Source organism: Centruroides sculpturatus, unplaced genomic scaffold, assembly GCF_000671375.1.
Source record: "Centruroides sculpturatus isolate CEXI.00-Female unplaced genomic scaffold, Cexi_2.0 scaffold2156, whole genome shotgun sequence".
Taxonomy (NCBI): Eukaryota; Metazoa; Arthropoda; class Arachnida; order Scorpiones; family Buthidae; genus Centruroides; species Centruroides sculpturatus.
The window spans coordinates 2,889-26,270 of NW_019386332.1; the positions used below are offsets into that span (position 1 = coordinate 2,889).

The 23,382-nt window shown below is 30.0% G+C and overlaps 1 protein-coding gene across 1 annotated transcript in view; it reads left to right on the forward strand.

Annotated features, from left to right (window-relative positions):
• Positions 1 to 563: 563 nt before the first annotated feature.
• LOC111614579 (ubiquitin carboxyl-terminal hydrolase 22-like) overlaps positions 564 to 23,382 on the forward strand; it is a gene marked incomplete at both ends in the record, with an annotated part of 46,899 nt that continues 24,080 nt past the window's right edge. The window contains 3 exons of the mRNA XM_023355951.1: positions 564 to 681; positions 7,464 to 7,577; positions 18,813 to 18,985. Coding sequence (XP_023211719.1) covers positions 564 to 681; positions 7,464 to 7,577; positions 18,813 to 18,985 — 405 coding nt within the window. The remainder of the gene's footprint in view (positions 682 to 7,463; positions 7,578 to 18,812; positions 18,986 to 23,382) is intronic.

The window sequence follows — 23,382 nt, forward strand, 5'->3', positions numbered from 1 at the left end:
AACTCAATTTGATCCCTTCAGATTTCCATATTTTTCTCACAACTCAAGAAGCATCTCTGAGGGATATGTTACTGCTCAAATTATGGGGTGCAACTTGAAATATACAAATGGCTATACAAATAATCAGGACAAAGTGTTTTTCACATGGACACAGAACAGCTGGTAGTATGCTGGGATAAATGTGTCTACAAGTATGGTGACTATATTTAAAAATAGAGGAAAATTAGCGATTTTGAAAGATTCCTGCTATTTAATTGTACTTTGTTTTCATGTCAATAAATAAAAAATTAGAAAAGTTATTCGTGGTATTGGTAATATATGAATTAATAAACATATATATTAATTCATATTTAAATCATTATGCTAGATGATTAATTTTGGGCTAGAACTTGGCTACTGTTTATAATAATAATTAATAATAGCTGCTGAGATTGTATTTAAGTCCTAGCCCAAAATCAATCTGTTCGTTAATGATTACAATATTCAGACTTGATTGTTTTTATAATTTATATATTGTTGAATTTTAATTCTAAATTGTAAAAATATTTAATTATTATATTTTTATAGCTGTTGATGTATCATATGGAGCTGTCTACTGTTTTTCCTGCAGTGATTATGTATACGACAAAGAATTAGAAGCTATAGCTCGTAAACAAAGGAGAAGAGCTGCAAGATTACTAGGTAGATAATCCAATATAAAATACATTTAAATATAAACAAATATACATATAAATACAATTTTTAACATCAGTTTTTTTTTTATTTTATATAACATATCCATCCAGTGTTTCTTTCAGAAAACATTTTCTGCGAGTATTTTTCTTATTTAAGGGCGTGATAGATACAATTGGTTGGTCAATTTATATATATGTTACCGCTAAAGCTTGAAATCTGTTAATGTGCGCATTACCTAGCTAATCTGCAGATTAACTAGGGTGATCCATTAAAGCTGCAAAAATTATTTCATTTCTCAAATTACCTAGGTAATGTTCAGATTATCTAGGTAATCTGCAAATTACCTACTAGGCACTCGGTAAAGTGAAAATAAGATTTTTGCTGGAACAACAGCAACGTTTCTGTACGCTTAAATTAACATAATGTTATTTATTTAATTTTCAATATCTAAAGAATCAAGTTAATACAATCAACAAATTAGTTGATTGAATCAATCATCAATCAATTAAAAAAACTTTAATACAAAAATCAAACGGTTTAAAATATTACTACAATTAGGGAAATGAATTTGCAAAACATATGATAAAATTGTACTTACTTATTAGTGCAATCTAAAGATTGGTGACACTTTGAATTACGTAGCAATTGGTTTTTGCGACAAGCACGCCTATTTGTGGTACATTTAGATTTGCAGTCACATTTTCTGAAACCCTGCCCAGTACCAAGGGATTGTTTTATTGCTGTTTGACGTAAAGATATTTCTACAGCAGGGACATCCATCTTCTTTCGTTAAAAATCTCTCTTTGCAAACACTGAATTCAGATTTTGCATACAATTGTTTTAAAATACCTGTTTTAGTATCAAGTTTATAAAAGCCATCCTCTGTTTTACTAAGAACCACAGCTAAAATTGAACGTGCATCAGTTTTTGCTCTGTCTTCTTCGGGTACTTTAATTCTCACAGCGAAACCTTCATCGACGTTTGGGTGCTTTGCATTAGAAACTGCTAACATTTTCTTTGCTTGCTTTTCTAAACATTTCTTGGCTTCATCACGCTGTATTTTCTGATCCATATTCTTTTTACAGATGATGCACAATACATTCTTACCATACCCTTCCTCTTTAGGATCTACTTCACCACAAACTGCGTGAACAAACATATTACACGATTTACACTTGTGAGCACTTGATGCTGCTTTTGAGCAAACAATACAGACTATGTCTTGTATAGTGCTCTTTACAGGCTCCGTACGAAACTGTGATGGCGATTCTGCTGAAGTTGAGAGTAACTCAGTGATGACTTCTTCAACTTGCAGAGGCGATTCCTTGGAGGTGCAGGGTAACTGAATATTCTTCGTGACTGCATCATCAATCAACGGTATAGAAGGCAGTTTAAGATTACTATCGGTAAATTCTTGTATTTCTATAGGTGATTCTGTAGAAGCGGGGGATAACGGAATGTCCTCTTGAGTAAGATTTGACTGTGATCTCATAATCACAGTCTCTTGTGAATCTTCTAATTTTTCAAGGTCTTCTTCAGTTTTTATCGAATGTCAAACAATTCTCCGGCATGGACAAACTTTTTCAAACTTTTCTCGCGCATCTGACAACGGCTCAATGAGTTTTTCACAGCCTCGTTCAGTCAACACATCACACCTTTGAATTATTTGATAATCTGGAGATGATTTTTTCTTCTTGGAAACTTTTATTTGCTTTACATCTTTAATTAAAAAATCATACTTTGGTTTGTTATTGAAACACTACGTATTATATTTTAAATCTTCGCTGAAGAGGTTTGTGAAAAATCTTTTCTTGATTTTACTCACCAATTCGATGCTTGCTGGCATTCTAGGATTTAAATTTATCTACGTAAAAATAAGAAGTGGGGAAAGGAAGTGAACGAAACAAACTTTTGAACTTTAACGATACGGAAGCCGTTAATGTGCAGATTACCTAGATACTCTGCGAATTACCTAGGTAATTTGAGAAATTGAACAATTTTAGCAGCTTTAACAGATTACCCTAGTTAATCTGCAGATTAGCTAGGTAATGTACACATTAAAGGATTTCAAGCTTTAGCGGTAACATATACATATATATATATATATACACTAGCTGTTACCCGCAACTTTGCCTGTGGAGGTTTTACAAGCAAACCCCATTCATATTCAGTATTTCAATAACCATAGTAATTGTTATATTGTATAACACCTACTACTGAGAATAATGAGAATTGCTGAGAATCAAACAAACTGTTTTCAATTTGATCAATTTTCTGGAACATTTACAATCGTTCTATAATCGAACCAATATGCAATAACAAATGGTTCAAACATTTGGTTAAAAAATCGAAATATATAAAAATATTTATAACAATATCTGAAATGTTATCAATTTAATACACCTAAGTACTCAATGAAGACTAAACATAGTTGAAAACAAAAAATTGCATCTAAAATAGTACAGTAGAAGCTGTTCTTCCGGTTAAGCCTTAATGTGTCCTGTGTTGTTCCCGAAAATATTCATGTTGACCTCCTTGACCTGCGTGGGCAATCCCGAATATTTTCGTGTCTACATCGGAACGTTTTTGATACTAGATGTTGCTATGCATCACAATTTTTATATTAAAAGAAACTTTTGAAATATAATTTTTTTTTGTTTCTATATTTTTCAATATATTTATTTTGTTTGTGCAACATAAAAACAATAATTTTTAACGACACAGTAAACACAATTATTATTTAAAAAAAAAATTTTTTTAGGCTTAACATCGACAAAAGTTCAACATGGCATCACAGGCAACAGATAAAAATTTCAACATCAGATAGGTTAATGCTTTCCCTCTCCCCCGCAGGGAAATTTCAAAAAATCCCTTCTTAGTGTGTGTTTTCATGACATACCCTAACTGTGTACCAAATTTCACCTCTTTAGGTTCAGCGGTTTGCTCTGGGCAATGATGAATCAGTAACTCAGTCAGTCAGGACAAGTAATTTTTTATATTTAGATATGTAGAAACAATAATTGTTTTTACAAAATGTGTTATATATCAGGCTATATGAAAGGATATTTTTAAATTTCTGGAGATATCATCTCCCTGACTCCTGAAAGAAACCTGTATCCATCTCAATTTGATTATTGATTATTGCATTTTTTCTACTTCAAATAAGTAGATTTCAAATTATGATTACTATTACTATAGAATTACCAATTATATAGTTCTATATAAACATTGAAATCCACTAAATCCATAATTTTTCATTTTTGTTAGAGAAAGAGCATTTTCTTATGATGTATTAGTACGTAATAGTAATTACACATATGTTTATTCCTAAACATTAAAGTTGTTAACATGGTTTAATGAAATTAAACTGTTTTTCAGATAAAAATTTTAAATTCATAAAATGGTTTAGGAATCCAATATATATCAACTTCAGTCATAACTAACTTATAACCAAAATGTCCAGCATTTTTATATAAATTTACGAGAGAAATTTAAAAAATGTATAATTTTAAATTATTTTTTATATACAGGGTGTTATGAATAAAGTGAACCAGTTCTATAAATTGGGAATGACTAAAAGTAAGAGTAATTCTTTTGAAGACAAAGTCCTTTCCAAAAAAATATAGGAACCACCATTTATTAACTTTGTGTTCCAGACAACACTTTTGGCGACTGACCGCTTACTGTTTGTTTTATTTTTCGGTTTTGTTTGTAGATACTTGAAAAAGGCCTATTTGGCCACAGTGTCTTTTTGATAAATAAAATAAAATATATATATATATGAGGGGGACCCCAAAAAAACCAAACTGAGAGCGTGCTGCCATATGTAGACGTAGTAGAGAGTTCTCCTGTTACATGGGGTTAGTAGAGACCTTCACAAAACAGCTGTGCAAACGGCATCAGTTTGTAGGTTTACATTTGAACGTAATGTTATGTTTCTCTTACTGTTATTTTGTTCCGCCTGCAAAGTTCTGGGCGTCCTTCAACATCTCAAAATGATGAAAACATTGAAAAAATCTGCCAAAAAAGTGTTAAGACGTCTGCGAGAGGATGTGCGAAGGAAACGCCTGGAACTTTTCTCAATCAGGTGACTGATTCCTTCATCACGACAACACCTCCACACCACGGCCTTACGAGTGACCCAATATTTGGCCTCTCGGGGATGGCCTGTTGTTCCCCACCCTCCATATTCACCAGACCTAGCCCCGCGCGACATTTTCCTGTTTCCGAGAATGAAGAAAAATCTAAAAGGGAAGTGTTTTGATGATGTGGAGGCGGTAAAAAAGCTTCGCTAAGGGCACTGGATGAAATCAAGGTTGAAGAGTTCCAGAAATGCTTCAAACATTGGGGAAAAAGACTTGACAAGTGCATCGCATCTAATGGAGAGTACTTTGAAGGTGACTGAAGAAATTTTGTAAAAAAGTTAATAAATAAAGTTTTTATACAAAAAATCCGGTTTTTTTTGGTCCCCCCACGTATATTGACCACAACACATGCACTTTGCTGCACTCGACTGTAGATAACAGTGGTAAATATATTCTTGTGACTGTAGAACCTTGCATTATTAACATCTAAATCCATGGCAATAAAGATAATTGTTCCTGTCCCAAATTGTAAAAATACAATAACGAACTCCAACAAAGAATAAAAGCAGTTTTATTAAATACTTGCAAAGAACTAGTACAATTAGTAATTTTTAATACGATGTTAGTAATAAAGAAAACAGTTGTTCCCAAGACAACTGTTTTCTTTATTACTAACATCATATATTCAAAGTAATATCCATTTTCCTGAAGAAACTTTGTAATGCAGCTTTGAATGCCTGTTTGCGCACACTATATAATTCCTGGGAAGTGATTTAGGCACATACCTATCACACGAAGCAGTAAATATGCATGCTAATGACAGTTGCATTTGTTTATGTGCTTGCCTCTCTGGATTTTCTGGCTTTGATGTTTGTGTTTACTTGACAATGGCACAAGTTATCAAAAATTACCCCAGAGTAAATGTTGTTTAAGTTTTTATGTACTTTGTGATGGTACCATTTTTGATCCCATACAGGCATACACCATTGGACTTTATGGGTCCTGTGGGGACTTTTGTTAATCTGTCTGGTCTTCAATACATATATTCACCAACTTTTGGGCATGTATAATTCTCTTGTACCTTGTTTGGCTATAATTTGTCTTATCCTCTCATCGTTAATCACTCTCAAATTATGGGACTGGTTCACTTTAATTGTATCACCATGTATAATACAAATGCTCTTAACATATGCTCTCAGATATGATCAAAATAAGAATGGTGGTTAGTTATTTGAAAAAGTCTCAGTTAAATGGGAGATTATAAAAATATCTTTAAAGAATTTAACAGAAAACTTGTATATACTATTTGTTCATTTATAGACATATAATACTAGTCATTTTTTGTTGTCAGACATCTGAAATCATGATAGATAGTACTGTGATGATTTTGGGTTATCTGATAGTAAAAAAGTAGGAAACTGGTTTATTGCAGTAGGTTAATATGGCCGGATGGCTGAGCGGTCAAGGTGGCAGCCTACCGCTCTGGGAAACCCGGGCTTGAATCCAAACGGGTCGAAAAATCCCCAGGAATTTTTCGGGGGTGGTCCGTTCAGATATGTAGGGCTCCGCCCCTCACCAGTAGGTTAATATTTTATTTACTTATGATAATGATATGTTTATTATCTTGACCATTTTATATCATCTTGTCCTAGGAATTATAAAAGGAAAAAAAATTTGATATTCTGAAAATTGATGAACTAGAAGTGTTAAGAGGTTTTCTACAGCTTTTTTCAATGTTTATAATTTGAATTGAATTTAAAACAACATAATCACATGAAGCCAAAGTGAGAAAATGTTTTGTACTCTCTGAATGTTTTTAATAATAATCCTCTTCAAAAGTTCAAAGCCTATAAATTGCATAATTACACATATTTTTGTTTTTCTTATTTTCTAATATAATAATGTTTGGAAGATGTGAAGATTATAAAATTTGAGAGATAGTGATAGTTCAGTGAAAAGATTATTAACATTTGAATACACAGTTTGCAACAAACTATTAAACTGAAAACTTAAATCTAAGAACAATAACAAATATTACAAATAAAAAATATGAATATTTTTTAATTATTTTCTTTCTCTTATGCATGTTAAATATGCAAGTCTTATAATAATCTTATAAATTTAAACATTCAGATATAATAGAAAATTTTTTTCATATTGGTTTTGTATTTATACTGTTTTTCCTATTGTATTGATACTATTTATACTATATTCCTTTAAATCATAAATGATAGGTATTAATTTGGTTTTCAAAATTTTTTGCATTAAAAATTTCTTACAAGCTAGAAAATATTTTGACTGTTTTATTGACATGTAAAAAAATAAATACTGAGTTGATATAATTACACTATAAAAAAGTAACAGTTTTTTGTATTGAAGATATTGTTATAATACATCTAATATTAATTAATTTATTAATAATTGTATTCATAATGAGTGTTAAAACTCAATGAGTAATAAAAAAGAAATTCTATATTCTCCAAAAACATGATTTAAATATTGTTTAACTGATTTATGTGTGTTCAACTTTTTTAAGCATCGAGTAATTTAGAAATTTTATCAAAGGAAAATAATTTTTGTAACAATACTATATTTAATGTTAATGCCAATTTTAAACTTTGAAAAATATAAAATGATTTTTAAATTATTTTTTTGAATTATAAAATAGGTTATAGCAAGATATATCATTTTTTTAATTTACAGACATGTTTTCAGGCATGAAAGAACAGTATTATCCTTGGGAACCCAGCAGTTTTGAAATGGATTTATTAAGAAGGAATCCACGTCGAAAAAGAATTACTGATAATTCTTATATAGGTGATCTATCTAACATTTTAATATGAAATGAAATTAGTTTGAATACACTTTTCGATAACTTTTAAAACTTAATTCATTTTAAAATGCTAACATCAATAATGTTAGAAAAAATTCAAAAGATATTTTCTTAAATTTGATGATAAAATTCCAAGAGTGAAATTTTAAAGGTTTTGGTGGAAATAAATTAAATCTTAGTTTTTTAATGTAGTTTATTTTGAAAGAAATAATTATCTTCTTGTGCAAAGTAATTCTTACTAGATAAAATTTAAGAGCACTATCTATTGACATTAATAAGCCGTAATAAGGAAGACACAAAAAAAACAAATATTAATGTTTAAAATTTGTTTTCTCTACACCTGAAGATATGACATTCTATAAATGTAAAAAGTACTTGCATGGTTTTTTTCTATTTCACTTATTAAAGTTTATTAATGCCAGCAGACAGTGCTCTTAAATTTTATCTGATAAGAGTTTATTTTATAAATTGGATTTAATATACCTGAAAATATTGATTATTAACAACTTTATTAGAAATTTTTATATAAAAAATCATACAACAATTTTTTATTATTAATTGTTAATAATTTTAGAATGTATCTCTAAAAGGAATTTTTCACAAAATTTATTTGTATTTTTTTAAATATATGGAAATTATATACTTAGTATATACTAGGAACATATTTCCATTATGTTTCATTAGAAATAAAATAATTTTTTATATGATTTTACACCTAATGGTAAGAGAGGTTTTATCACAAATTCCTAATAGTATTGAATATTGTAAATATAAAATAAAGAATATTTAAATAATAAAAATCTGAATTATTTTATTATAATTTAGTTCATATCGTCATCAATATTAGAATATTTATTCCATATTTTTCATAAAGAAATAAGTTTTTTTTAAAAAAAAAAGTAATATTTTAGATAAACTATAATTGACTTATAGTTTCTTAGAAATATAGTGTACATGAAGAGTCGGTATAATGCATAATATATAGCACATATTTCATTATCTAATTATTTTAAATAATTTTTCTCTTGTTCTATCATTACTATGTTATTTTACAATAAATTGTTTTTATTTTTTATCAGTATTAATATAGTATATTAATCCACTATATCTGAAAACTTGTACAAGTATATTGATGCTACCAAATATCTTATGACAAAATAACATTGTCTCAAGAAGAGTTGACAGTTGTATATCTTTACCCCACATTTTGTAATAGTCAAACTAATTTAGTTATTATAGTAAAATTATTACCTAAGTATATGGTATAATATGAAAAACACCATTATGTATTTAATTTGAAAACAGATATAGGCAAGGAGCAGGTTGACTATATTTCTAAAATTGCAATGCAGACATAAAAATGAATGTATCAAACTTTAATTCCCTCATTATGTAACTTTAATTCAAATCAAATACCATTTGATTTTTATTATAAGTAATACATTACCAATAATCATAATAAAAAAAAGAGAGAGAAATCTATACTGTTTTTATATCTATATACTGTTATATCTATATTGTTTTTTGAAAGGAAAATGAAATTGCATAAATATTTGTTGTAAGCAATACTAATTGCATCAAAATTATGTAACTGTCAAACAATAAAAAGTTTCATATATACAGTAGAGCATTGATTATCTGACCCCCAATCAACCGTCACATCAGTTAACCGACCACGTTCTAGTCGGCAAATTCAAATGTCCGCTAGTGATGTGGCGTTATAATATTTGGCTATGTCTTGGCTACTTTAATATTATTTTTGTTAAATTTTTGCATGTTTTAACTGGCAACACTGACTCAAACATGAAAGGGAAGTCAGTATTTAAACGAGGCTTAATTTTCTAATTATGAGTGGTTGTTTGTTTTGTGAGCAATAAAATAATTTTAAAATAATTTTTAACGATACAATAGCGACGATTATTATTTTTTTAAAAAAAATTGTTAGGCTTAACATCAATGAAAATTCAACGCGAAGTAGGTTAATAGCGATATACTAATATACTAATTACATGGGATATACTATACTAATAATGCATTTTTTCATACTTTTTGGTTATCTGTTTTTTCAGTTATCCGATCAATCCCAATTGAGTTGGATAATCGATGCTCTACTGTATGTTCAAATTACATTAATATACAGTACAGGGGTTGAATATGATAAGAGTAGTCAATTTTGGATATTTTCTATAATTAATACAATCTTGGATTCCACCATTGATTGTGTGCTATATGCCTCCCATGTAACCAAACAATGGCTCTGCACTTCAGTTTCCATAGGAATACTGGTCCACACTGACTGAAACTTTCTAATGTCCATCAACATTTTTAGATCTTTATTTTCCATGCTCTTCCTTCAACAAATCAAATCCACAGAGGCATCTGGGGTCTTCACAGATATGGACAGAAATGGAATCATCTTGATTCCAGTCTCAACATCCTTCCAGTCATAATAGACCATTGATGACTTAGCTGTGTGGCTGGAAGTCTTGTCCTTATGGATTCAGACCTTTGAAGTGTCATTACCATACAGATGGGGATCTCTTCTTTGTACAGCTGTTCCAACATAAATGATATTTTCTTCTGGAAGTATGCTTTATCTTTGTCGTGGTATCCACTTATTTGAGTTACAACTTTCCACAAGCACAATAGCCAACCACTATAATAAACCCTTTTCAGAGCTTTTCCTTACTCTGTAGGACATAACCTATTGCCATTTGTCATTAGGAAGGAAATTTTCATACAACTTTTGGGCATTTGTGAAATTGTTCTTGGATGTAGTGTGCAATAAGCTTGTGTCCAAGTGCTTTGTGCCTGCATTGCATCTGCAGATTATTGTAAATGATATTTCCTAAAATACTTTGGGATATATCCAACTGTTGAACAAGATGGCTTTATGTTTGTGTGTGTGTTCATGTTCATTGTTTTCTTTCCGAACTACATTTGCAACAATTACCTGTGTACAAGATGGCTAAGATTTGTTTTGATGGACCTTTGGCCTCCCACATGAATCTGATGGTTGTTTCTTACAGTTATGGATTACCTTCCCTACATTTGCTTTGCTGGAACTCAGTTAAAAAGAGTGTAAAGAGCAGGGTCTATTATGGAATGGCTAAAGTTGGTGTCAGAAAGGCCACATATATATCCTTCCAAAAATGTAGTAAATTTTATTAACATTTTATTATTATATATGCTGCTAAGTATGCTCTATTATAGAGGAGTGTCAGATGGTTATGTAAAGGTCATGTGGCTTGTGGTGGTCATGTAGTTCCAATATGCTACTTAACTAAATGTATCGTAATTAACCCTGTTTATATAGCAGATGAAATAGGACTTTTCTTTTTAGAAGGATTTAGTTCAAATCCTTTAGCTACTTTATATATTTTATAAGTTATTTAGCTATTTAATATATTGTGTAAGTTATTTAGTTCAATATTATTTTAAAAGAAAGGTTAGTTGCTGTTTTTATTGCAATATTATTTTTTAATTCATTAAACTTTTCAAAATCTTTATTGGCAAACTTATTTATTAATTGAAATGTTTCAGCTTACAGCTGAAACATTTCAATTAATAAATAAGTTTTAAAAAGAAGTAGAATCTAATGTAGAATAGAAGAAATAAATAAATAAGAAAAAAGAAGTAGAATCTAATGTAGAATAGAAGAAATAAATAAATAAGAAAAAAGAAGTAGAATCTAATGTAGAATAGAATACATAGAATCAGAAGTCATGGCAGTGACTTCCCATCGAGTAAAAAATGCACTGACTGACTATATATATAGGAATCAGAGTTGCTGATTTTTGGGGATCAATTTCTCTGCTCCCCAAATACCTGTAGTAATTCCAAATATCTCATTTGAAAGAAAATTGTTTTCTTAGGTAGTGTGCAAACTTTCAATATTTTCTATAATGCGGTTGCCAAAATATAAGCAATTGAAAAGTGCAAAAATCACCAAAAAAAAAAAGCTGTATTTTTTTTTCTTCTTTTTCTTCATCCGACACGGCAGACACTTGTATAGAAAAACTACCGGGTCTAGAAAGCTCAAATTTTAAACTTAAGCCTTTCTTGTTACCAGTGGGTGTTTGCAAAATTTAGAGTCAATAAGTCAAAGTTCATGGGAGTTTCCCATAGAGCTAATTCAGTTTTATGGCTTAATTTTATGCTTATAAAGATAAAATTGCATGAAAACAAATGAATTTTATTCAAAATGTTACTCAGAATTACGAAAGCTCAAATTTATGCCAATTAAAACTTTTTAAATTATTTTTTAAATGGCATATTGAAAGCATCAGTCAGCAGTGCATTTGATTGGTAGCATTTTTGTCAGTAACATGTTTGGTTGGTATCGATCAAAATGAATATTGAAAGAGTGTATTTGGCATTGCATTTGGTTAGTGCCACATTCAGTTGCTGAGTGCCTGTTGAATTGTAAATCATTGTCTTATGTCTTGATGTAACAATACAATTATTAAACAAAAACAATTGATATCCAAACAAAAACATCTGAGATGTAAAAAAATTATGCCAAGTAAAAATTTATGACAATTTAGACAACAGTCAGAATTTTTCTTAGGAGTGTTTCTTTGGTAAAGATAAGCTTGGCACTTGGAAGCAAAATATAGAAACAATAATACAGGTAAAAAAGTTGTGGGTAGTTTCCAAGTGCCAAGCTTAGTTTTACCAAAGAAAAACTCCTAAGAAAAATTGAGTGTTGTCTAAATTGTCATAAATTTTTACTTGGCATAATTTTTTTATATCTCAGATGTTTTGTTTGGATTTCAATTTAACATGTAGTTACTTGTTTTTGAATATATAAAAGTCAATGAAATCTGTTCTAGTCTTATGTGTAACCTTGGTGTTTTGAGTAACTATAGCAATAAACTTTTCAAAATTCATATTTTCATATTTTTTATTTTGTTTGATATTCTGTTACAGTTTAGTGAATTGAATGCTTTGCTCTTTTCCCAAACACAATCATATTAACACAACTTTTATATAGAAATTGAGATTTGATAGTTATAGAAACTTGTGGAGAACCCAATTCTTTTTATAATTTTGTGTACAACACTTCACATCTGTCCTGGAATTCTTTCAAATGCAACAGACATATGCACTAAATATTCAAAAACCAGATGATGTATTTTGATTCGCTGGAAAAATTCACTGAAATGTAGAAAGTTGTTTTGACTGTTTCACAAAATTTACCAATATCAAAATATGTATGTACTGTGCATCGATGAAACTTGCAAGCATATTGGATATGATGACTTCTAAGTAAATTGTCCAAGTGTTGAGAATTTGAATGATGATGAAACAGCAGGAACAAACTTACTGATGCAGGATATTCATTTTGAAAATATTTACTGTTTGACTTATTTTACTGTTGAGCAGTGCTAATAAGCAAGAACATGGACAGCTTAGTTGACAGAGTACTAGCTCCCACCTTTCTAGGGCTCAAATTTTCAAATTAATATTGCTTTTCTATTGTACTCTAAAAATTGCAGAAAATGTTAGACATGCCATATAAAAAGCAGACTTGTAATTTTTCTGTTGAAACTTTATTGTTTTAGAATTATTATTATTATTAAAAGTTTGAGTAATTTTGCTATTTTAAAATCACACTGTTTGATAAATTCACTATTCATAAAGAGTTTCTTGACCATAACAATTAATAACTAATGTTTTCTGTTAGGTTACCATGTTTGTTTTCTCAATTCTATTGTACACTTTCCCCTGGTTTCCAAAACTGGGGCATGCATTAGAATCAGGCATAAATTCAACTTAGTGATGCCTTGTTTGCATCATTTACTCTTTACTTGGCATGACAATTTGTGTATATTATGTCTTTGATACTGTATATGCCCCTCACAGTATTTCAGTTTTGGTTTTGAAATGGTTTTGTGGTCTTTTAAACTAAAGCAAGCTGAATGAACAATGTTCTGCAAACTGGTCTTTCATGAAACTAAATTTAAGCAAAGAGTTATCTGCTATGCTGAATAACATGTATACAGATATTTCAGTGTGATAATACAAATCTGGAAAATTTCAAGCTTGTGTATACCAACAAGAAATCTTGTAATTAAAATGTTGATCATGCTGTAATTTTGACAGTGATTTTGTGTTAGTCTGCAGATCCTATATACCTGATATTAAAGTTATAAGTGAATATATTTGGAAATGTGAACATCATGAAGCACTGTAAACATGACAATGAAATGTTTTTCCAAAAATGCTATATGAATACATTAACTTACTGTGGCTGCATGTTTGATGATATAAGGAATGCATTATTTTTACAAATTAACATGTTTTTGTCCTGAAACTTTGGTTCTCATTAGATTCAGTGGCAATTCAGAATCAATTAAACACATTATTTAAATGTTAAATATTTTTTGATGAGTAAAATATTTCAAGATGATCATGAATTGGCATCTATTTTTATTGTTTGACTTACTAAATAACTATAATTTTACTAGTATATATACCATAAAAATAATAATATAATTTCAATGAACTTCCTGAACAAACAAGTTCAGAAGTTCAGCTGCTTAACTATGATTTTCTGATATTCACAGAAATGTTTGATGGTTTTGTTAGTGATTTATGATTCACTGTCTCTTGATATTATATTCTTTCAAGATGATTATCATTTGGAGATAGATTATTTTGAGATTTTGGGCATTGAAAGTTTTTTTTTTATCTTATTAAACATAAATAAATGATCAAATTTTGATTCTGATTTAAATATGTAGTTTTCACTTCTTTTTTAAGTTTTAAAAATGCAATTAAACTTAAATTAACACAAACTATAATAGTATAAAATGTGCTAAAGGCTGCTTGCATTTGACAACTTTGATAGTCATATCATCATCTGTGGCTAATTACAGAAATAGTTGAAGTGCATTTTCATGTGCTTATAAAGAAATTATCATTGAGACTATAATCATATACATCAATTGTCAATTGCTAGAATAATTCTCAAAGTTTGTTTTTAGTTGATGAGAAAGTGTTATTTCAATGAAACCCTTCTAGACTACTAGGTTGGAAGAACTGCTGCTGCTGCTGACATTATTATTTTTTCCCCCATTGATTTCATAGTCATTGAATCTCATTTCAGTTGATTTCTTTCTCTGGGGATATTCATATACAGTAGAGCGTCGTTTATCCGAATCAATTGGGGACTGGGGTGGTTCGGATAACTTATTTTTCGGATAACCAATTATGTACGAAAAAATATATTAATTTATCCCATGTTGAAATTTCTCTCTGTTGCGTGTCGCTTCACGTTGAATTTTCATTGATGTTAAGCCTAACGAAGACTATTGTATCGTTAAAAATTATTTTTTTTATTTTGTACAAACAAAATAAATATATTGAAAAATATAAAAACAATAAAAATTATACTTCAGATGTTAATTTAGTATCAAAAATGTAGAATATTTGAGTAGCCCGAGAAAAAGCCGAAGATTGCAGCGCCACAGCACTAGCGAAAATTTAAATTTGCTGACTGGAATGCTTTTGGATAACCAGCTTTCGGATAAATGACGCTCTACTGTATTGTTGATAGACCATCCTTACTGTATAATTCTCAGGAATTAAAGTAATGGATTATCAATAGATAACATTTAGAGAAAGAGGTTTTTCTGAAGAGAGTATGGATGAAATTTAAGTATCAACTTTGCATGATATGACATATTCACATTCAATATCCACAGCTTTGAATTAGGAATTATTTATATATTAGATATTAAGTATTAGATATTATATATATCTAAGAGACAAATAATTAAAAGTTGTTAGCAGTACAGTTAGGAATGCAAGTTATACACTAGGAAAATTCAATCAGTTCATAACTAGTTTTAAAATTATTGTTTCTGATTTTTACGTTGGCTGTTAAATGCAATAATGTATGCACTTGGACACATTATGTTATGCCTTGCCTAGCTCTTTAAAAAGTGTGGCTACTTCCTTGCCATTAAACCATAACCCATATTACAAAGATTGAGTAATGATAAGGACTGTTGTTCCACTCATGAGAGGTTGAGTTTATAAAATTTCTTTGAAACAAGATTCAAGCATTTCTATAGACACAATCTCTAGAATGCTTGCTAACATCATAATAGAGAAACAAGATGAAATTTTATATGATAAACATACTACTGAGTTAGCTAAGAGGGTCCTGAAACACAACTGAGAGCCCCTAGAGTCAGAAGCTGTTCTGCTTTGACAATGTATAGATAGAAATACGCTATTTAGGAATCATTATACATCTCAACCAACGATGTCTGCAATCAGCCTACACTTGAACTACCAGAACTATGGATATTATTTTTTAAAGAAGCAAAAAAGCAGTTATAGCTGTTAAGAGACCACTTCATGTACTGTACATTCATATTCCCATCCCTGCAATTGCAGTTTAATAGTTAAATTTTGAATTCAAATCATATTAAGGTTTTGTAATTTTTGAAAGTTAACTGTTTACCTTTAATTTTTAATCTCAATTTAGCTCTAAATGTTAAAAAAAATTGTGTATTAACTTTTCAGTCTTATATATTGTATTCTATTTCTTGAATTTTCTTAACAAATATGAATTATTTTTATTCTGTGTGAAGAACTTTGCCTGAGGATGATGAAAATACTTTTGCTGAAAGTAGTAGTATGAATTTTGTCTTATTGTGAAATTAGTCATTCTAATGCTAAAAGACAGTCACTTTTCTTTATTGTATTTTATATTCTTCGGTGTATAGTGCTTAAAATTCTTCTGTTTACAACTTTAAAACTATATCATATGTTCAGTGATTATTTCCTAATAAATATATGAAAATGTTTCTTTTTTTCCTTGAATTACCTTCTAATTTGCATCTTAAAAACTTAAACTATTTTGATGTTCGTTGCATCTAGTATTGCAAATCCAAAACATGGATTCTGTATCCAATTTATCAATACAAGATTACTAAGGAATATTGTCTATATCATTAGCAAACTAAGGGAAGTTGGCTTAAAAAATATTTTGTACATGTGGTTCTAAAAATATATTTATTTTTAATTTTGATGTAATGTTACTAATATATTTTTATTAAAATGTTCAATTATTTTACTTTTAGTTTTATTTGATTACTTTTTTAAGGTGGTTATTTAAAGAGAGATTCTGCCCATTTTATTTTCTGAACAGATTCAAGATTTTGAAGCAATATTTTGTATATTAGAATTTTTCAACTGATTGCTAAAAATCAACATTATTATAAATTAAAAAAATTATTAATGATATTCAAAACTTCTAAGAATATTCTAATTACACTGAAGATCAATAATTATTTAACATTTTCTTACTCACTGTTGCATGCCATATGCCCATATGCAGTGATTGTTTTTTTGGCATTGATGTATGTCATACATTTGATGTGAAAAATGCTCTACAAATTTTTGTTTTAACATCTCTGAAGCATTCACTGTTGTATGTTTATTTCACTATTTTTCCAATAGTTGTCATTATGCTAGAGAAATTATTTAGGTGTTTTGACAGGAAAATTTAGTTTCATTTTGAAATCTGAAAGCATTTCTGTAACTTGTTTCTGTTAATTTTTTGTTCAAACAAATAAATTATTTTATTTATAAATATTAATAATTATNATATTAAGTAATTTGGTATTAGAGGTAGATGTTAAGTGCCATCTTTTATCTAAATTAATAATTATAATAATTTAATAATTTATTAAAGAATTCAGAACAGTCTGGAAGAAAATAACTAACAGGCCTGGAGAGAGATTTGAACCTGCAACCTCTGCTCTATGTAGTGTACTGCCAGTTATGTCACTTGGACCTTTGAGCAATTCTTCACTTCCAGACATTTAAACATAGATATAACCATTCACGGTTAATCTAATACCAAATTACTTAATATATAATTATTAATAATAGCAAAATAATATTTCATTCGCTGATACCTGATTTCATTGCCATCTTCTTGTGCATCTACATAAGCAAAAAGATGAGTCGACACTTTAGAAATTACAATATTCCAAAGAAAGTGAGAACATTAGCCAAGTTTGATCTGGAGATCTTAACAATTCTGCATTATATAGATTAGAAAGAGTAAGGTTTTTACATTTATTTTTTATTTCATCTACATAAAGATTACACATTCTTCATTCTACTATGTAGTTTAAATCTTTCTGTTCAAGAATTTATGATGACCAGTTAAGACAAATGAAAATATTTTATTCTAGGTAAACATCGCTGTATTATAAAAGATTTTAATTTTATTTTAAAATTGGTTAAATAATTTAAGTTAATGCAGAGTTCCATTCTAAATTTAATTATTTGCTCAATTTTTCAAAAATTTTAAATAGAGTAGAGAAAACACTTGAAAGTTTGTCTTTATAATGGTCTTAGTTTCCATTTATTGGGCTGCAATTTGAAAAAATTGTAGACCTATAAATTCCCACTGTCATCTGTCTGTCTTTCCTTAATCTCAAGAATGGTGTTATATAGACGAAAGATGAGACCAGATATGGAAATCTTAGGGACAGAAGATCTTGATTAATTATATATGAACATCCAATGCAAACCAGAAGTTACGTTATTTCAATTCAAACTTTTACCCTGAAAACAGTTAATAGATGATCGACACAATTCTATTGTTAAAGGAAAAGTATGATGTACAGGGACAAGCCACTACTAACTTGAGTTGGAGAGCATGTATTTTAAATTAAATAAATTAAAAATATGTTTAAAAATTTCAGCCCAGCATTGTGATGTCACAATAAATAATTGCTCATTCAGATATTAACATTATCAGATACCAACATTAGCTACCTCAATTACTCAGGCATTAGATAATTTGAAATTTATAAACAGTTCAAATCTTTTTAATCTTATAAAAATTTATAAATTTATTTATTGTGTATTATATAAAATTTTAACACAGAATTATTTACTAAAATTCAATTGTTAACTATCTTGTTACAAAAACCCACTAATAGAGTATGATTTCCAAAATATAATTGTTTTGAACAAGTTATAATAGAAATGATTTGAGAATTAGCCATATTTATGTTTATTAAATTTTTGATTATTCAAAACCAATAAAGTATTGGGCAATTCTACTAATATTAAAATAAAACTGATGCTTATATAATGAATAACTAACAATTTTTTTTATATCAAAATATTTTTTTAATATATTATTTTTTTTATAAAGGTTAAAATTATTTGCATTTTAGGCCTACGTGGATTGATAAATTTAGGAAACACTTGTTTTATGAATTGTATTGTCCAAGCTCTGACGCACACCCCTCTTCTTCGAGATTACTTTCTTGCTGATCGCCATGTCTGCCAGTTCCAAGATGATCCTTCCATGTGCCTGGTGTGTGAAATGTCCAGGCTCTTCCAAGAGGTAAATAAAAGACAATGAAAATTTAATGTTTTTATTAATATTAATTCCTTAATTGTTGTATTTTATATTTATATACAAATATAAGTTTTTTTTTAAATGAAACACATTCAAGATGCATAGCTATCAGACAAGGAAGAAAGGAAAGATCAAACACAAGCAAATAAAAAGACTAGTATTTAATGAAGCTTACTGTATACAGTGTTTCTCATAAGAAATCACCTTGGCATTTAAGCAGGCATCCTATTGTTTTGGTAAGCAATGAATTCTGTCTTCAAAGAAAGATTTTGGTTGCTGCTTGAATTAATCCTGAACTGTGTCCTTTACGTCCTCATCAGTGTTGAATCGTTCTTCCTTTAGGAATTTCTTTAACAGTCTGAAAAGATGAGTCACATGGTGACAAATCTGGACTGTGTGCAGAATGTTCAAGAACCTCCCATTTCTTATGGGCTAGTGCATCAACAATTACCCTCATGATGTATGGCTATGCATTGTCATGGAGAATGATGACTCCTGAAAACAGCATGCCAGGTCACTTGTTTTTAGTCATATGCAGATTATTGATTATACTGGTGGGTATTGATCATTGGAGTCTTTAAACTCCAGTAAGATGGGTTCTGCATGTTGAAGAATGCATTCAGCATAGCCTTTTTGGGTGGCAGCTGTGTTTTGAATTTCTTTAGGTTTGGGTGAGCCACTGCATGTTGCAGACTTTCCTATTGGAAGGAGATGAAACGTAGTGAACAAGTTTCATCTCCTGATGCTATGCACCATAGGAATTGTCACCTTTGTTACTGTAGTGCATCAAATACTGTAAGCTGGAGTCCATTTACTGTTCCTTGTGATGTTCAGTTAGCATGTGGGATATCCATTGGCAATATATTTCTGGTACTCCAAGTTATAGGAGAAAATCCTATATAGTTCCAACATAAATGTCAAAATCACTTGCGTAATCATGGAAGCACTGTCAATGATCATAATCAGGCTATTGGTCATGATTTTGCACACTTGGCTAAAACATGGCAAATCTGCTGTTTCCTCTCAGCCCTCTTGGAACATTTGCAATCAATCAATAACAGTCATCTTTGACATACTCTTTTCTCTTCACACAGCAACCATTCTCCAATGAATCTCCACTGCTTTGCATCCCTTAGCTGTTAAAAACTGAATTACTGTTTGCTGATCCTGCTTGGACAGGTTTCTAACCACACCAGCCATCGCCAACATAATGCCATGCATCTAAATATGAAGCCAGTGGAAAATTTAAGAATTGTGCATGCACCACATATATGGTTTCACTTTAGCATTTGCATTCCAAACTTCAACTCATCTTGTGGCACACTTTAAATGGGTTTCATTTGAAGCATTTTCTGGATGTAGTGCTGTGCCATCAATGTTTCTTCCACCACCACTATGGGTAATGTAACTCATACAAATGGTTCCTCAGACAGCATGCCAGCAATGGGAGCAGTCTGCCACTCAATGGTAAAGATAAGATTGATTCACTTCCTAGTGGTCTTCCACACTCTAACATGGTGGTTGTTTGTTTCCAAACAGATTCCAGAGGCCATATTCTGGTCACTGTCTCTGGTCTCTCATCTGTCACAAGCTGGTCGCTGATTGGCTAATCATTTGGATTAGCTAATCAGCTACCGGCTTATGAGAGACAAGAGACCAGAGATGGTGACCAGAATATGGCCCCAGGATTTTTTGCTAAAGACAATGTATTGTCAGTCCATAGCTATTCATTCTTCTCTGCTGTTACAGCATCACTGCAAATTAATCTAATGATGTAGGAATGCTAACAGTAGGACAGTAAATTAAACTTCACTCTGACACTGGGGATGAAATACTAAATACTGAACCTGTTACCGGTGTAATTTGCGTGAAAAAATCTTCTTTCCACAAATGTTTTTGAGCTTCGTAGGACAGATAGCAGTTGCTGTTTTTGTAAATTGCCTCTGCTACATCTGCTAATGGTACAAAAAGAGACAGGATTTTAAAGAGGCTTCCACTTTTATCTGGATAATAGACAAAAAAGCTATTGAAGCTGCTTGTGCTTTTCTCATGATTAGATGATCATCTTGCTTGGTGGTGTGTCTGGAGTGCCCAAAACTTGGCCACCATGTATTGTGTGTGCTGATTCACTGCCTCCAACACCTCACAGTCAGGTCAAAATAGCCATTGTGCTTTCTTCAGTTCAATGATATAACCTTCCTTAAACTGTGTCAACTGTACATAATATCATAGACTACATATATAAACAACCCTATTAACCCAATGTAAAGCAATAACACACTAACAACTGCTGTAAATCATCGGGCTGTAATTTTGAATAAATAATTATAGATTACAAATGCATTTGGCACTAGAGGGAGGCGTTAGGTGCCATCTCAGATTAAAATTAATAATTATAATATTTAATTAAATAATTTAAATTATTTAATCTATCTGTGAACTTATCAAATTGAACAAATTAGTTTTACAATCATGAGAATGCTTTATAATAGAAAATACTAAAGTGCAAATTCATGATTTGGTAGTATTATAAGAAATATTGCCATAAAATTCCAGCAAAGATAAATTTAGTTTAGCTAATAGAGTGGTTGCAGCCGACATTTTCGCAATGAAAACGTTGGCCGCAACCTTTCTAATGTTTTTGTATTTGACCATAATCATGCTATTTATCATATTTATCAATTATTTATTTATTATATACATATATGTATATATATACATATATATTATACATATACATATATACATATATGTATATATATACATATATATTATATACATATATGTATTATATACATATATGTATATAATATTGACAAAAAATAGCTGAAAGAAATTATGGAATTGTTAAAAGATGAAAATCTGATTTTTGATGTTAAAATGTACAAGCGAGACGAATGAAGCCTGAATTAATAATTCAGGTGTATTTTTGTCGTTTCCATTTATTGTTGAAACACATAAGAAGTATACATAAAGCGTTCTTATCGAAAGTAAATAAAATTTACATTAATAGTTTCACAAATGGGGTTAAAAAATATCATATCTTTTATCAAAATAGCAAAGTATTCGATATAACCTGGATTTATTCAATTTCCAGGATATTTCTGTGTTCAATGGCTAAAGAGAGACTAAAAGGAAGCCCTTTCAGGAGGATGTTGAGTTGGAACTAGAAATCGTTAATTGGAGACGANTAAAATACATTAATATTTATTGTAACAAATGTGTGATGATTAACTTTTTTTAATTTAACAGGATCTTAGAAATACAGTAAAATCTCACTTGTAAGCCTATCTATGAAAAATTGACATACAAAATTGTATTTAGAGTACCATACTGAATCTTGCTATAAGTTAAATATTGATTGTAAAAGTAAGCAAAAAGATAATATGCCATATTAAGTAGGCACAATAGAGTAAGAATTCAGAACTTTCTGTAAAAAGAACTATTGGACAAATTTCAACCAAACTTTGCACACACTGTCCTAAGTATGTGGTTTCAATTTTCAGGAAAAATTTTTACTTCAAAATTCAACAACTATAGTAAACTTTGATGCAAATGTAGTGCAAATTTCAGGAGTTAAGAAAGATAGTGCAATAGTTTTACTTCAATTACAAACGTGATTACAAATATGAAGTTAATGATTAATTAGGCAAAATGAGCACCATGATTGTTCATTTGCCAATGAATTATGAAGAATATTTTATGATGCCTTTGTGAGGCTCTGGACAGGTCCGAACCCTAAATACTGTAAGCTGGAGTCCATTTACTGTTCCTTGTGATGTTCAGTTAGCATGTGGGATACCCATTGGCAATATATTTCTGGTACTCCAAGTTATAGGAGAAAATCCTATATAGTTCCAACATAAATGTCAAAATCACTTGCGTAATCATGGAAGCACTGTCAATGATCATAATCAGGCTATTGGTCATGATTTTGCACACTTGNAAATCGATTTGTCAGATTACTGATTATGTACAAAAAAATATATTAACTTATCCCATGTTGAAATTTGTTCAAATCCTGGCACATACTTAAGTATCCTTTCATAGTCACACTAGTGCTGCCAGCTAAAACACGCACACCAACAAAAATAATATTGGGGTAGCCCAAAACATAGCCAAAGATTGCAGTGCCACAGCACTAGCGGAAATTTAAATTTGCCAACTGGAAAGCTTTTGGTTAATTGACGTTTTAGTTGATCGACATTCGGATAATCGATGCTCTACTGTGTATGTATGTATGTATATATAATATATAGGATATTTCAAAAGTCACAGAAATGTTAAATAATTAATAACTCACAATCTACTTACAGTAAGATGATGCAGTTTTCACAGAAATGCTTAGAAAGAAGTGGGATTTTTTTTATGTGTATTAAAAA